Source organism: Triturus cristatus, chromosome 7 (genome assembly GCF_964204655.1).
Source record: "Triturus cristatus chromosome 7, aTriCri1.1, whole genome shotgun sequence".
Lineage (NCBI taxonomy): Eukaryota > Metazoa > Chordata > Amphibia > Caudata > Salamandridae > Triturus > Triturus cristatus.
The window spans coordinates 157,458,065-157,472,503 of NC_140590.1; the positions used below are offsets into that span (position 1 = coordinate 157,458,065).

At 44.8% G+C, this 14,439-nt stretch overlaps 1 protein-coding gene across 1 annotated transcript in view; it reads right to left on the reverse strand.

Annotated features, from left to right (window-relative positions):
- Positions 1-10,980: 10,980 nt before the first annotated feature.
- Positions 10,981-14,439, reverse strand: part of LOC146809097 (neural cell adhesion molecule 1-like) — a 62,051-nt gene continuing 58,592 nt past the window's right edge. The window contains exon 9 of the mRNA XM_085615893.1: positions 10,981-13,486. Within this exon, the coding sequence (XP_085472019.1) occupies positions 13,426-13,486 (61 nt within the window). The 3' untranslated portion in view covers positions 10,981-13,425. The remainder of the gene's footprint in view (positions 13,487-14,439) is intronic.

Below are 14,439 nucleotides of genomic sequence, written 5' to 3' on the forward strand. Positions count from 1 at the left end.
GCTGGGGCCTGGACTTCAGATGGTCCCCATCCAGTGACTCCACTGCTCTATTTTGGTGGAGGGTCCCGAGAGCGTGCATTAGTTAAATGTGCATGCTCACAGTTCTCTCCGTTTCATGAGTAGCTAGCTACTTTAATTGTTTTAAGGCATTCCCTACCTCACTTTGTTAATGTAGTAAGCAGGTATTAGAGAACTGTGATCGACGTTTATCAGGCAAGAACCAGTCTTACCGTACTTAATCTATACCCAATCACAGCAGGGTGGAGGGGGGGTTATCCAGTGCTTAATTTGAGCCAGTGGTTTCTGGTGCTCAGCACCAGCACTTAATCATCAATGCCAGCACTTTTCACGAGCATTAGTAAAGGACAAATTCACATTCCTTTATGGTAGGCACAGGAGATTAAGTGATTTGCCCAGAATCACAGAATGTTGAGCTGATGCGGAGACTCAAACCTGGTTCCCCAACTCTGGCCCTGGCCATTGCCCCACATACTTTCCCCACTTTCATGGCTAGTAGTTGGTTCTGTTTTAGGTGGCACTAACAGGAGAAATGGACTGATGCCAGCTGTTTCCTGACGAGAGCCCCAGCACGTTTTATTTTAATTTTTACAAATTAACCTCTGGGGTTATCTAATTAAACACTGCTTTGCAGTATTTTCATCAACCATCTTTTAACATAGGGTGGGAAAATGTTAATGCTGCACCAAGTTTATTAAAGGGGTCGTGGTTACTCACTTTAGTTCAGCTCAAATAATTCTCATTACGATTCCATGGTGTGTGTCTTTGCCTCCCCCTTGCAGGCTTCATAATGTACTTTCTGGTGTTTGAATCTTGGTTTTAATAATAGCAAAGCAGGACTACATGTCCAGAATACAAACAAAAACACACCGAATGAGTGCATGATGAGACACCCACACAATATTGTTTCATTGGGTCTCTAAAACATTCTGAAATGTAAAAATGTGCACTGCGTCTAAAATAGTGAATTTTTACTGACTTATGTTTAGTGTGCCTTACAAGGCTCTCATTATATGTTGGTCGGAATATGGTGAGGTATGTACCATGTGTGGTAAATACTGCACATTCTGACTTTTTAAAAAGAAAATGGAGCATAACATGCAGAATCAGTTCTAAACACACTGAATTCCACGTGTTTGTCCTCTTTTTTTTTATTTCAAATTCTCTTTATTAACGTGTTTGTCCTCTTTGTGTGACCCTTTTCCCAGATAAATTTCAGCAGATTTGACCTGACCTAATTTTTTGTGGGAAAACTGTGAGGGTTTGCCAATTATTACACAACTCCTGAATCTGATCGCTGTGCAAACACAATAACACAGGGAGAAGAAATTTGCCCCGAATTCATAATGATGGCCCATGTCTTTGTAAACGCTGTGCAATATGTCGGTGTTTTCTGCTACTGGAGACCTTCTGTGTCGTACATGAGTGTGAATCAACTTATGTCGCACCAGAAGGGAGCAGTCTTTTCTCCCTGTTTGTCAAGCCTCCTGACGTCGCGGCCAATCAGATATCGTGGGCGGCTGTTACGTCAGGGGGCGGGGAGAGTATCGGGAGAAGAGCGCGGTGAGCTCCCCGCCTGCTCCTCGTGGGCCTTTGCATTTATATGTCTAATAAAGATATTAGTAGTCAGTACATCTGCCTCGACTCCCTCTGTCCCTGCCACTACAAATGGCGACGAGGGTTAAAACTTGATTACCGGCCCACAAGTGAGTTCCGACGCCCCGTGCGCTCCTGATTCGTGCGGATGCGTCCCCTCCTGAGTTCCTGCGGAGACTCCCTGATTGACGCCGTCTCCTTCCTGCTGGTGCCTGCCGTGTGCTGCCTGTCCGGCCGGCGAGTTCCGCACCTGATGTCTGCTGCCTGCGGTCCGCGCTGGAGTGCTTCATCCCTGCCTGACCACGTGCGTCTCTCCCGGTGAGCTGCCGGTGGGGCGCTGCGGTCCCCTGTGTGTCGCTGTTGCTCCGGTCGACACGTGGAGCCCGGGAGGTGTGCTGCGAGGCCCGGGATAACCCCGCGACGCTGGTGTGTCCCGGTGGGTGAAGAGCCTGTGCCTGCTGCCTGCATCGGTGTGGCCCTTTTCCTCCGTGCTGAGGCGTTCGCTTGCGCAGGCCGTAGCAAGTACAGCGTTGCAGCTGATTCCGGCCTCGGTGGCCCCGCTCCAGCTTGTGGTGCCTGCTCCTCCGGTGATGGCGCAGCCTGTCAATATCTGTGTGCCTCCTCTCTTCCTCGAGTCCCCTGGTAAGCCGTGCATGAAGTGGAAGGGGTGGTTGCGCGCATTTGAGAACTATATAGTTTCCATTGACGGCAAGGGGTATGCCGCCGAGCGCAAGAAGGCGCTCTTATTCGGACTGCTGGGGGCCTTCGACAAGAGGTTTTCGACAGCCTACCGGTATATGTGAACCCCCCGGGGGTCCTCACTCCTCTGGATGAGTACCAGGAGGCGGTTAAGCGGCTTGAACTGCAATATTCTGAGGAAGGTAACATCATGGTGGGGCGCCACAAGTTTGCGTTGCGGAAACAGGATGAAGGAGAGACTATCGACGAGTACATTGCATGTTTGCGTGTCCTGGCCCAAGACTGTGAATTTGCTGAGCTGACTGATACCTACATCAGGGACCAGGTGGTGTTCTACTGCCATTCTAAGAAGGTGCAGGAACGGTTGCTGGCTTGTAGGAACCCTTCCCTGAAGGATGTGGTGGCCATTGCGAAGGCCATAGAACGTTCATTGGTGTCCACTAGGGAGCTTTCAAGCACGAGCCAGGCTTCGAATGTGCTCTACGTCCAGGACAGTCATAAAAAGGCGCCTAAGACTCCAGACAAAGCGGCGAGCGATAGAGGGGGAGGCAAGAGACCGCTCGCTTGCTTTAGGTGTGGGGCACGGGATCACTTGGCGGACAGCAGGGCTTGCCCGGCTCTAACCAAACGTTGCACTAAATGCAAGAAAGTAGGCCATTTTGCAGCGGTATGTAAAACAAGGAAAGCCGGAGGGAGTGTGAGAGTGAGCTCGGTGAGCGATAGCGATTTGGATACGAATGCGGACATTGTGCTGTCCATTGATGCGGAGGATGGCAGAGTGAAGGGGCCCATCGGCTCCGTCCTGATTGGTGCCATGGAGTTGCCGTTTACGGCTGATTCTGGTTCCCCCATTACCTTGATTTCTGACACGACATTTGATGTGAAGTGGCAGGGTGTGCGATTGTGTGAGACGGATGTGAATCCGAAAGCCTTTGGGGAACAAGACATAGTGATGAAAAGGTACTTCTGTGATACTCTCACCTTTAGGGGGCGGACTGTGAGAACGAAGATCTATGTGGCGGAGAAAGGGAGGAGCCTTGTGGGGTGGAAGGACCTGGCGAAGTTGGGTGTGATGCTAGTCCCCGGGGCTGACGATCCCATAGTTCTGCGTGACGACTGGGTCAACTATGTCTAGCTAGATGATGTGCATGGTGGGTTGGCTGAGGTCACTGGCAAATTTGATGCCGTTTTTAAAAATGAGGTAGGGTGTGTAAGAGGATTTGTGCACGCCATACAGTTGAAAGAGGGTGCGGTGCCGATGAAGCATAAGGTCAGAGCAGTTCCCCTCACCGCCAGGGGGGAGCTGAAGGCTGTCCTAGATAAGTTGAAGCAAGAAGGAGTGATAGAAGAAGCAGGCGCATCAGAATGGGTGTACGCGATCGTGGTGTCCAAAAAGAAGAGGACAGGAGACATTCGGCTGTGTGTGGACCTGCGATCCTTAAACAAAAATATCCTGGTGAACTGCCATCCGCTACCCAACATTCAAGAGATTTTGTCATCCACATCAGGGTCGAGGTTCTTCACTCTGATAGATTTGAAGTCAGCGTACCACCAGGTGTGCCTCACGGAGGATTCCAAGAAACTGACCACCTTCATCACCCCGTTCGGAGCGTACAGGTACGTCCGTCTCCCATTCGGCCTTGCATAGGCGTCAGGCGTCTTCCAGAAGCTGATGGATCTGCTCTTCTGCGATATGGAGGGTGTAGAAGCATTCCAGGACGACATCCTAGTCCACACGGAAGATGAGAAGGGGCACCTGGAGCTGCTGTGCAAGGTATTGGAGGTCTTGCGGGAGAAAGGGATGACGGTCTCTAAAGACAAGTGCAAGTTCATGGAGAGCAAGGTCGAATACTTGGGGCACGTTCTGACCCCGGATGGTATTGCGCCCAAGGATGATCTGGTGAAGGCCATACGAGATGCTCCATGTCCCGGAGATAAGGACGCCTTACGATCGTTCCTGGGGCTCAGCGAGTATTACTCGAAGTTCATGCAGGGATACGCGACCACGGTGGAACCTCTGAGGAAATTTCTGCGGAAGAACGAGAAGTACGTGTGGGCACCGGAACAGCGCGCAGCCTTCGAATCCGTCAAGCAGGCCATTGTCGCGGCTCCAGTGTTGCAACCGTACAACAAGGACCTACGGAATGTGATCACGGTCGACGCCAGCGCTAAGGGTATCGGCGATGTGTTTTGCCAATACCAAGGGAAGAAGGAGAACACCATTGCGTTTATATCCCGGTCTTTGAGCGACGCCGAGAAACATTACAGCACCATCGAGCGTGAGACGCTCGCGTGCGTCTGGGCGGTGGAAAAGCTGAAGAACTATCTGTGGGGCAAGGTGTTCGAACTTGTCACGGATCACAAACCCCTGATATATATGATGGATGGTGAGGGCCGCGGCAATGGGAAAGCCAGCTCGAGGCTCCTGCGCTTACTGTCCAAGTTGCAAGAGTATCACTTTGTCATCAGACACATCAAAGGTGGCCTCAACAGCAGGGCGGATTGCCTATCGCGCATGCCAGTGAACGGAGAGGAGGACTGTTCCCTGGACGACACGGAGTGTGTGGTGGCGATGGTGGACGCAACGGCCATTTGCGTTGGATCAATCTCTGAGGAAGAGTGGCTGGCAACCCAGGAAAAAGACGTGACCATTCGCAGAGTGATGGACCACATGACGACTCATTGGCCTCCGGTCCGGAACTTGCACGGAGCACTCAGATGTTTCCAGCAGATAAGCGCTGAACTTACTCTTGAAAACGGCTTCTTGAAGAGGCATGAGCTGTTTGTGCCTCAAGAAGGCCTGAGGGACAAGCTAATCAGGATTGCCCACAGGGGTCACCCAGGTAGCACTGCTACCAAAAATCTTCTTAAACAATACTACTGGCGGCCAGGGATGTGCAGCGACGTCTGCAGCTTCATAGATCAATGCGAGCAGTGCTTGAGAGCCGACAAGCATTGGAAGATGGCCAAAGGGGAGCTGCAACTGGTGGACATCCCGGTCGGCCCATGGAGCAAGATTGCCATCGATTTCGCGGGTCCGTTCACCCTGCTACCGGACGACTGCAGACACCTCATTGTTCTCACTGATTACTTCTCCAAGTGGATTCACTACAAGTTTGTTCGGGAGGTTACCACGGAGCGGGTGATCAAGGTGCTTAAGAAGGTCTTTGCGATGGAGGGGCAGCCGAAGGTTATGGTTTCAGACAATGGCACTCAGCTGGTGTCCAGGCAGATGACAGAGTTCCTGGCCAAGTTGGGGATCAAGCAAGAGAAGACTCCATTGGACAGTCCGAAGAGTAATGGGCAGGTGGAGCGGATGAATAGATTCCTCAAAGAGGGCGTTCAACAGGCAGTTGCGTCCCACATGGATGTGAAGGCGTTTCTAGCAGATAAAGTTCACATCTTTCATAATACGCCTCATGAAGTCACAGGTCACACACCGTTCTATTTGATGAGAGGGAGAAGGTGCATGAGCGAGCTTACCCCCACATTCAACAAATGGTATGACGTGAGGGATGAAACTGGGGCTATACAGGATGAGATGTTGAGAGTCAAGGAGCGAATTGTGGCTAAGCAGGAGAGCAACAAAAGGTATGCTGATGTGGTGAACAGAGCCAAAGCTAAAGAAATAGAGCAGGGAGATTGGGGACTGGTGAAGAAGCCACACAAAGTGATGAAGGGAGAATCTGTATTTCAAACCCCTGTACGTGTACAAGAAGCGACAAGAGGGGCAGTATGTTTGGAAGGAGGTGGATGGCGTAGTAAGGACGACATAGTCAAGCTCAAACCTGGGCAAGAGGAAATCATTATGAGGGGCGCTCAGGTGCGTGAGACCGAGGGCGATGACAGTGTGCTGGAATGGCAGGATAATGAGGTCGCTTGCGGAAGTGCGTGCGATGATGGGAATGGAGATAATTCCCTCGTCCAAGGGTGGACCGGACGTGGTTGTGCAGATAAGAGTGGGAGTATGCGATGGGGCACGGGTGGTGCCGAGGGGCGGAATGGAACTAACCCCAAACAGTTGAGGGGTGACAGTCAAAATGTGTGGAGCTCGGGCCAAGGTGATACTGGCACTGGTTGGGTGGAACACCCTCAATATGTTACCCCAAGTAGGCCAGCAAGGCATATTAGAGCACCTAAGAGATTCGACGATTTTGTCATGAGATGAAACTTTGTTAATTCTTTATATTGTTAAGGGGGGAGATGTCGTACATGAGTGTGAATCAACTTATGTCGCACCAGAAGGGAGCAGTCTTTTCTCCCTGTTTGTCAAGCATCCTGACGTCGCGGCCAATCAGATATCGTGGGCGGCGGTGACGTCAGGGGGCGGGGAGAGTATCGGGAGAAGAGTGCGGAGAGCTTAACGGGCGGTTGTCTCCCCGCCTGCTCCTCGTGGGCCTTTGCATTTATATGTCTAATAAAGATATTAGTAGTCAGTACATCTGCCTCGACTCCCTCTGTCCCTGCCACTACATTCTGTGTCCAGGGTTAGAGCCAACGTTTAGTTTCTACTTCTGTTTCTGTGGTCTATCCGGGTTTGTTTTGATGCCTGCCGCCTCCGTCCTCCTGAAGACCGCCACCCTAACAGTGACCCCTTTGCTGGCCGCTGCCTCCCGCTGTGTCCTTGGCTGATTGCTCTCTCTCTCTCTCCTCCCGTGTCCCTTACCTCTCTATTGGGGCCCTTTGTTTGGACTCCCTCTTACATCTGAGCTCTGAGAAATCCCTGAAGGATGGGCCTCCCCCACATTCTCTACACTGTTGTCTTTTTGTGGGAAGAGCTCCACATTGCCGGCCCCCCTCTATATTGCACAACTGCTCACCAAGCTACAACTTGCAAGAAAAAACTGCTTTTAATTATTCACATATGCGAAACCTAATGCATTTACCAATGCTTGTTTCCTTCTTACCGTGAAACCTAGAGGAACTGGCCTCATTCAACAATGAAACAAACTTTCAAGCTTAAACCAGAGTACAAGAAGGTTTTTGGTTAGAACATGAAATGTGCTCCTCGTTTCGAGTTTTGTTTGCTTTACAGAGAGAAATTAAAAGGTAAATATGTGTTTCTATTTGGAAGCGTTGAAAGGATAAATTAATACATTTTGAATCATGATAGACATTTTGCCATGATTTAGAAAAGACCGTTTTGATGTATGTGTGTTTCCAAGAGCCTTTGCATGGTCTGCATTCTGCATTCTGCTTTGACTAAGAAATGCTGTTTTATGGCTGTGCTTGGAGAGGCTTGTGTGTCCTTGCAGGGACATATCTGCATTTTATGTTTTTTGTGTTTGAAAAGCTTTATTGAATAACATGAAATAGATACTAAGGCCAGCCAGTACAAAATAGGAATATTAAGCAGTGAGATACAAAGTCCAGCCAACAATAAAAGACAAAGAGGAAAGCTATTTATATTTATAACGGCAATAAGGGCAAGGAAATAAGGGGAGTGTAGGGAGGGAGGAGGGAATAGTCTTACAACTGAGGAACATGTTATATTGCATAATTTTAATGTGCCAATAAGAAATCAGAGAAAAAAGAACAGAGAACATAGAATAATTACGGGGGGGGGGGGTTTAACATTTTCAGCACATATACGAGAATTGTTTACAGACTTAACTAAATATGATGTAAGTGGCAACCAGAAGAGATCTCTGTTGACAAATGGCTTACAGGAGGAGGCAAAAGCATATCTAGTCGATGGTAGTGTCATATATTATTCCACCAGTGTTGAATGGAAAGTTTTAGTGAGTTTTTCCAATTAAGCGCAATTTGTTGGAAGGTAAGAGCCAGCACAAGTTCAAATAAACCATGCTTATGAGTAGGGAGGTCCAGAGGGTCTAATAAACTCCCAGAAAAAAGAGTGACATTGGAAAAGGGAAGGTGTATATTAAATATAAGAGAAATATAGTGCCAAATTTTTCTCCAAAAAGAAATAACATTAGGGCAGAGGAAGAAAAGGTGCATAAGATCAGCTGAGGAGAATCGACATGTCCAACAGTTTGTGTTAGTAGAGTGGGAAAAAGTAGCAAAAGATATAGGAGTAAAATATAGTCTATGATATAGAAAGATTGAGTGACAGAGGCAGATCTAGAGATTTTGAGAGATTGGCTCCACAATTTGTCCCAGAAGGTGATGCTCCATTCACAACCCAGATCAGATTCCTAGGCAAGTTCTACTTTACTTTTAGGTCAAGCAGGATCCGGAGACAAGGCGTGCCTATATATTAGAGAAGCTTTAGGAAGGGTAACAAGAATCTTAAGAAGAGAATTCTCCTCAGAAGATAGAGGTATTCAGGGAAGAGAATAGAATATATCAAGAATGATTGCCATGAAAATTGAGAATCTATGCCAAAAAGAACGAGAACAGTTAAAAGAGGATTTGAACTGAAGGAATGAACAGGGGGTCGTACTGTCAAATAGGTCATTGACCCAAGCTATTCCTTTCAGTCTCCAGGATTTCCATAAAAGGGTCCTGTTATTAATGATAATAAGGAGATTGTGCCATAATGGTGAACTTAAAAAGGATTCCAGCGAGTTAATTATTGGTTGGGTCAGTGGTTTCAGTAAGGAACACGTATGTTCACGTATGAAGAGAAGTTTGAGGATTTTTGGCAGAAAAGGCCAGCACCTCCTTTATTGAAAAGGGTAGAAGCAAAGAACGTTCAATAGTAAGCCACAGAGGCGTAAAGGGGGATAGATCTGAGAGGAGCCATTTAGAGGCTTGCTGGAGACAAAAGGATGTATGATAGTTTCGAAAATCAGGAAAATTAACACCTCCATTGGATTTAGTCCTCCGAAGAAGTGATAAAGATATTTTAGATTTTTTGGTCTTCCAAACAAATGTGGAGAGAAGAGAATCTATCTTCTTAAAATAATAAGACGGAATAAGAATAGGAAGCATAGAAAAAATATAAAGCAAGATAGGAGTAATCATCATTTTAATGGAATCAAATCGACCCCACCACGAGACAAATAGGGGATTCCAGGAGGAGAGTAGTTTGTCAATGCGGTACAGACCTTCTGTCATATTTAGTTTGACCGAGGAATTGATGGAGTTGGAAAACCATACTCCTAGATACTTCATTTTCTATTCCATGAGAAGCCACGTAGAAGAAAAAGAATGTTGAGTGCGGAATTTCATAACAGGAAGAATTTCTGTTTTATCAGAGTTAATCTTATAGCCAGAGACCAGGAAGAATGAAGACATTTCTTGTAATAGAGAAGGAATAGATACTTCTGGGTTGGAGACAAAAAGTAAGATGTCATCTGCATAAGCAGAAAGTTTCAAATGATGATCACCATAGGGAAATCTGAAAATAGAATCATTATTATGGATAGAAGATAAAAAGGGTTCAAGAGCTAGAATGAAAAGAAGAGGGGAAAGAGGGCAACCTTGGCAGACTCGTTGTAAATGAAAGTAGGAGAAAGTACAAGTATTAACTAGCACAGAAGCTCTAGGGACAGAATATAACATGGAGATAAGAGAAATTATTTTGGGACCGAAGCCATGCCAAGTAAGAGTTTCAAATAAAAAGGACCAATCTACCCTATCGAACGCTTTTTCAGCATTAACGGAAATTGCTGCTACCTATCTGCAGTTTAAACATGTGGGTGGATAGAAGCAAGTGCAAATACAATTGAACCTACACTTGTGAGGTTCTGGGATGGACATATATTGAACATGATGGGCTTCTTTTGTGAATGAATGAATTAAGCACTCAGAGAAACTAACAGTTTTTAGGAGTTTCTTGTTACTCAGACATGTCATTAAAATCTGTGGTTAAAATGGGTTAAAATGACTGAACTTTATTAAGTTATTGTGCACACTGACTAGTTATATATGGTTGAGCCTTGCTATAAGTAAGTTTCCCTTACTGAGCTCAAATGCCTGACTCATATACATCAATGAACCAACCAAATTTCCCTTCCTGTCACTGTACTACAAAGCTCTTATCTATAGTTTACTTATGTCTTACCCTATGTCTTCATGCGTGGAGCCGTTTTACAAAAACGTTGGTGCAAAAAAAAAAACAGCTATTTTATTGGATCCTATTTACTGTGTGAAAAGGAATGAAGGAAATAGTTTTTGGGTCAAAGGAAAATGGCACAAACTCATTCTATCTTTTGCTATATTTACAAAAAAACAAGTGGGGAAAATATATTATTAGCACTATTTAGATGTGACAGACAGGCTATGTTAGAGGCGTATTTTATTTTATAAGTAAAATTAGTTTGGTTGCTGGGTAGAAGGTGTGCACACAAACTAAGTAATAACAATAAACAAAGCAGTACAGTACATTTTATTATACTATAAAAACAGAATTTTGGTGCTCCAGGGTGAAGAAAGGCCACAACATTTTCTTCAAAGAGGGCAAAGTCCATACAAAATAAATTAATTTCCGAGCACACCACCAAAAAGAGTTGTTGTTTTGTATGAAGAGTCTTCTGTATACTTTATTTACAAAACACAACTATTCTATCCTTGATGTGAAACGTCTTCAAAACACCTGTTTTGTCGTTGGATAATTAGTTTCAAACCGGCCTGTTTTTATTTTGATATTGTCCTGATTTTAACTCTAGACTTCTTTGAGAATATCATCTTATTTTTTCCTAAAACAGTTCTAGCAGATTGTCTGTCGTCTCATCCTTGTAATTAAAAAACTGCAAATAATTCAGTATCAAAATGATGTTTATTTTTTGTTTTACATTTTGTAAAATTAGTTACACATTAAACAATTCACAGAAAAAAAATCTATATACATGAAATGTCATAAGCAAAGAACTGTTTTTTCCGTTTTATATTCAGTATGCAATTGAACAGAAAAGGTTATATGGTCCAATAATTCCTGATTCCTTGTACCGTACCGAGACAAAAACAGGCCTCGGTACTGAATGTGCTCAAACCTCTTAGGAATGAAAGGAAAGCACTTTACCACCTCTGAACTCACAAATCAAATGTTTAGTTGACAGAAATATAACAAACATTAATATAAAATATTTATATAGCTTTATCAAATGAATAAGAAGAAGCAGGCGAGTTGGGCTGGCTGAATCCAAACCTGTATCCTTAAGCTTACTCACACATCTCTGTTGTAGGTGAATTAATTTTACCAGCACAATAACATATAAAAAGATTGAAAATAATGCTGGAACTATTTACAATACAATGTGGGTTGTATAATACCAGTAAGAGCGGTCTTTTTTAGAGTAAAACATGAAAAGTTTTGATGAAGTGAAGGGAGGGGTCCCAGAGGGTGATGTGGGCAGAAATGAACTCTGGGCCTGTGGGTTTTCTGAGAAAGTGATTCCTGACCAGGCCCTGGAATAGATGTGTTATAAGACAGGCCTTGTAGTGGAAGTCCCAACAATAAGAGTAGACCTCAGGTCCACTATGGTTTCCCAGCGCCTAGGCTAAAGCAGGAGCAGCCATGGAGAAGTTTGTTTCTGAGTGGACATGTTTATGTCACAAAGTTCTATATCATTCTATACCTATGGCCACATTATGATCGTGCTGTTTAGAAGAATTGCATTGCGCCAGGGTTATGTTTTGTTCTTTGATAGATTTAGAAATGTGGCCAGACCCTAGGGCATATTTATAGAGATTAGAAAGCATTAAGTAAAATACATACATACATTAACCAGAAAATAGGTGTTAACAACAAAACAATGGCAAGGTACAGCAGCCTATGCATGCTATGAAATAATTCATAGAAGTGGCCAAATATTTAGGGATATTTGTAGTGATTTGACAATAATAGACAAAAGAATTAGACACATTAGCCTGTTCGTCAATGTTGAACTCAAGACAAGAGGAAGGGATTGAAACATAGTAGCTTTTCCAAGCAAATTACATGACGGATAATAATTGGTGGTCACAGTTTTGATGCACTCCTCATCTGACACCCCAAGGTGCATGTAACTACGATTAACCCTCCCCCTAATGGTCCCTTGTGGGCCTGAGCTTCATGTACAGACTGAATTCACTTCAGTTCTAGGCTTCATTGGAACACGTGTCCTGTGGGTGGTCTAAGATATGTTTGCAACCTGGTCTCCAAACCTGGAAAGGGGATAAGGTTGCCAAATACAGTGCGCATTTATGCTTTTATTCAGCATGTACAATATTAAGGAAATATATTATGGTTAGTAATTATTTTAAAAGAATTCTCATTCCCTCTCTCTTCCAGTCACCAGGCTGAATGAAGCCAGAGTAAACTGGGAGATAAACTTCTTCTCATCTGTGGTTTTTGTGGAATATTGCAGGCCTAGCCGTCCTGTGGCGGACAATGGCCTTAACTAGAATATGGGCGACTCTGATAGCCAGGACCTTGTCTAGAGTGTGGTTCATGCTAAAGGCCGACACTCTTGAATGTCATATCTCAAGCGTCAATGGTTAGGACTCTTGTATAGAAAATGGATGACTCAGATGTCCAGAAACCTTGTATATCATATTGAAAGATTCTTTGAGTAGGCCTTTTTTACATAGAAAGACGGGCACTGATGCCACGAGCCTTGTATACCATATTGTGGACTACAGTGTACCTTGTATACCATATTGTGGACTACAGTGATAAGGGCCCATATATACAGGATGACTGCCTTGTATAGAATATGGCAGACTCTGATGGTCGGAAGACTTGCATACAGCCTTGCCATCTCTAACGGCAAGTGGTCCTGTCCTTTTGCGCAGATTAGGGTAGACTTGCATTGAATATAAATATGGCTGACAACAATGGCAGGCTCCATGTATACAAGACTTCCAACTTCAATTATAAAAAACAGACGAGGCTCAGATAGCTAACAGGCTTGTGCAGAGTATTGCTGACATCTTTGGCAATGGTCATGGACACATGAAGGTCAGCATCAGTAGCATCAATCAATCAATCAATCAGTAGATTTGAAGAGCGCTACTTGTCACCCGTGAGGGTATCCAGGTGCTGGCATGGCATTCAGTCCACAGTCATCTTGTCACTTTGAAGTTGCAGATTCCTAGGCAGCAGTGAAGAAACAAAGACCGATGTAGGCACTTTAATCCAAGAAGCACAACTTGAGTCTCTGAGGAACATCTGTCCTTCTTAAGGCAGGAGGCTGATGGTTCTTTTAAACTCCAGAAGCGATATCAGGCTTCGATGCCAGAGACATTGACCACCGTGCATTTCGCTGACTTTTCATTCTTTTTCCTAGAAAGAAAAGAGAAGCATACGTGTGAATCACTCTATTTTTTAAATCTAGTTTTACCTATGGGTCAGCATAATTTTGTGCCATGCGGAATTACCCAAAACCTCAGTGAGGTTACTCAGAATTACTCGAGTAATTCTGCATTTAGTACTATTTTCTTATGGAAATAAATGTCCCATTATGTCCAAAATGGACGCGAGGATTCATTTTGTACTAATAAATAGTGCTAAATGCAACAGAATGTTCACGCTCTCTTAAAGTGCACTTGGTGTAGGTTTTTCTCCCAACCTACTTCCAGCATTTAGCACTTTTTTCTTAGCGCAAAATGCACACTTATTTCCAAAATGGACGTAAGGATGTATTTTGTGTTAAATAAAGCACCAATTGCAACAGAACACAAATAGTGTGAGAAGTTGGCCTGGATTATGCTGTCCACTAGTTATAGTGGGCACCTTGCACCAGTCCAAACAACCCCTTATTGATGATAGGTTAAAGACAACCTTGATTGAAAGCTATCCTAGTCATAGCTATGGAGAGCAAATTACCAAGAAGGAGTTATCCTGCTGTTCCTCAATATATAAACAAGAGGAAGAGGAAGAGTCAAAGGAAAGGCTGGATCCAACTATATGCACTGTGTGTTTAGAGTTGGTAATCCATTTGTTGGATAATAATGCCCTCACACACCCTTGCAGGTGTCATGCTTCATCATATGGGCTGCTCCTCGTCGGGCCAGCGGTGCAATGCCTAACGGGCTCCCTTTGTAAGGGGCACTTTATCGGAGATCTTCAATCCAACTGCCGTATGGTGAAGTGCGGCTGTGGGGGCCTGGGTGGTGTAGATGTGAAAAAAGTGATATAAAACAGGGTTGAGAGTGCCAGCTGGGAATTAATTTTATTCTGGGGGCCTCCTTCCCTGGTTAAAAACGTGAAGGTGTAACACTCAACAGAGTATAATG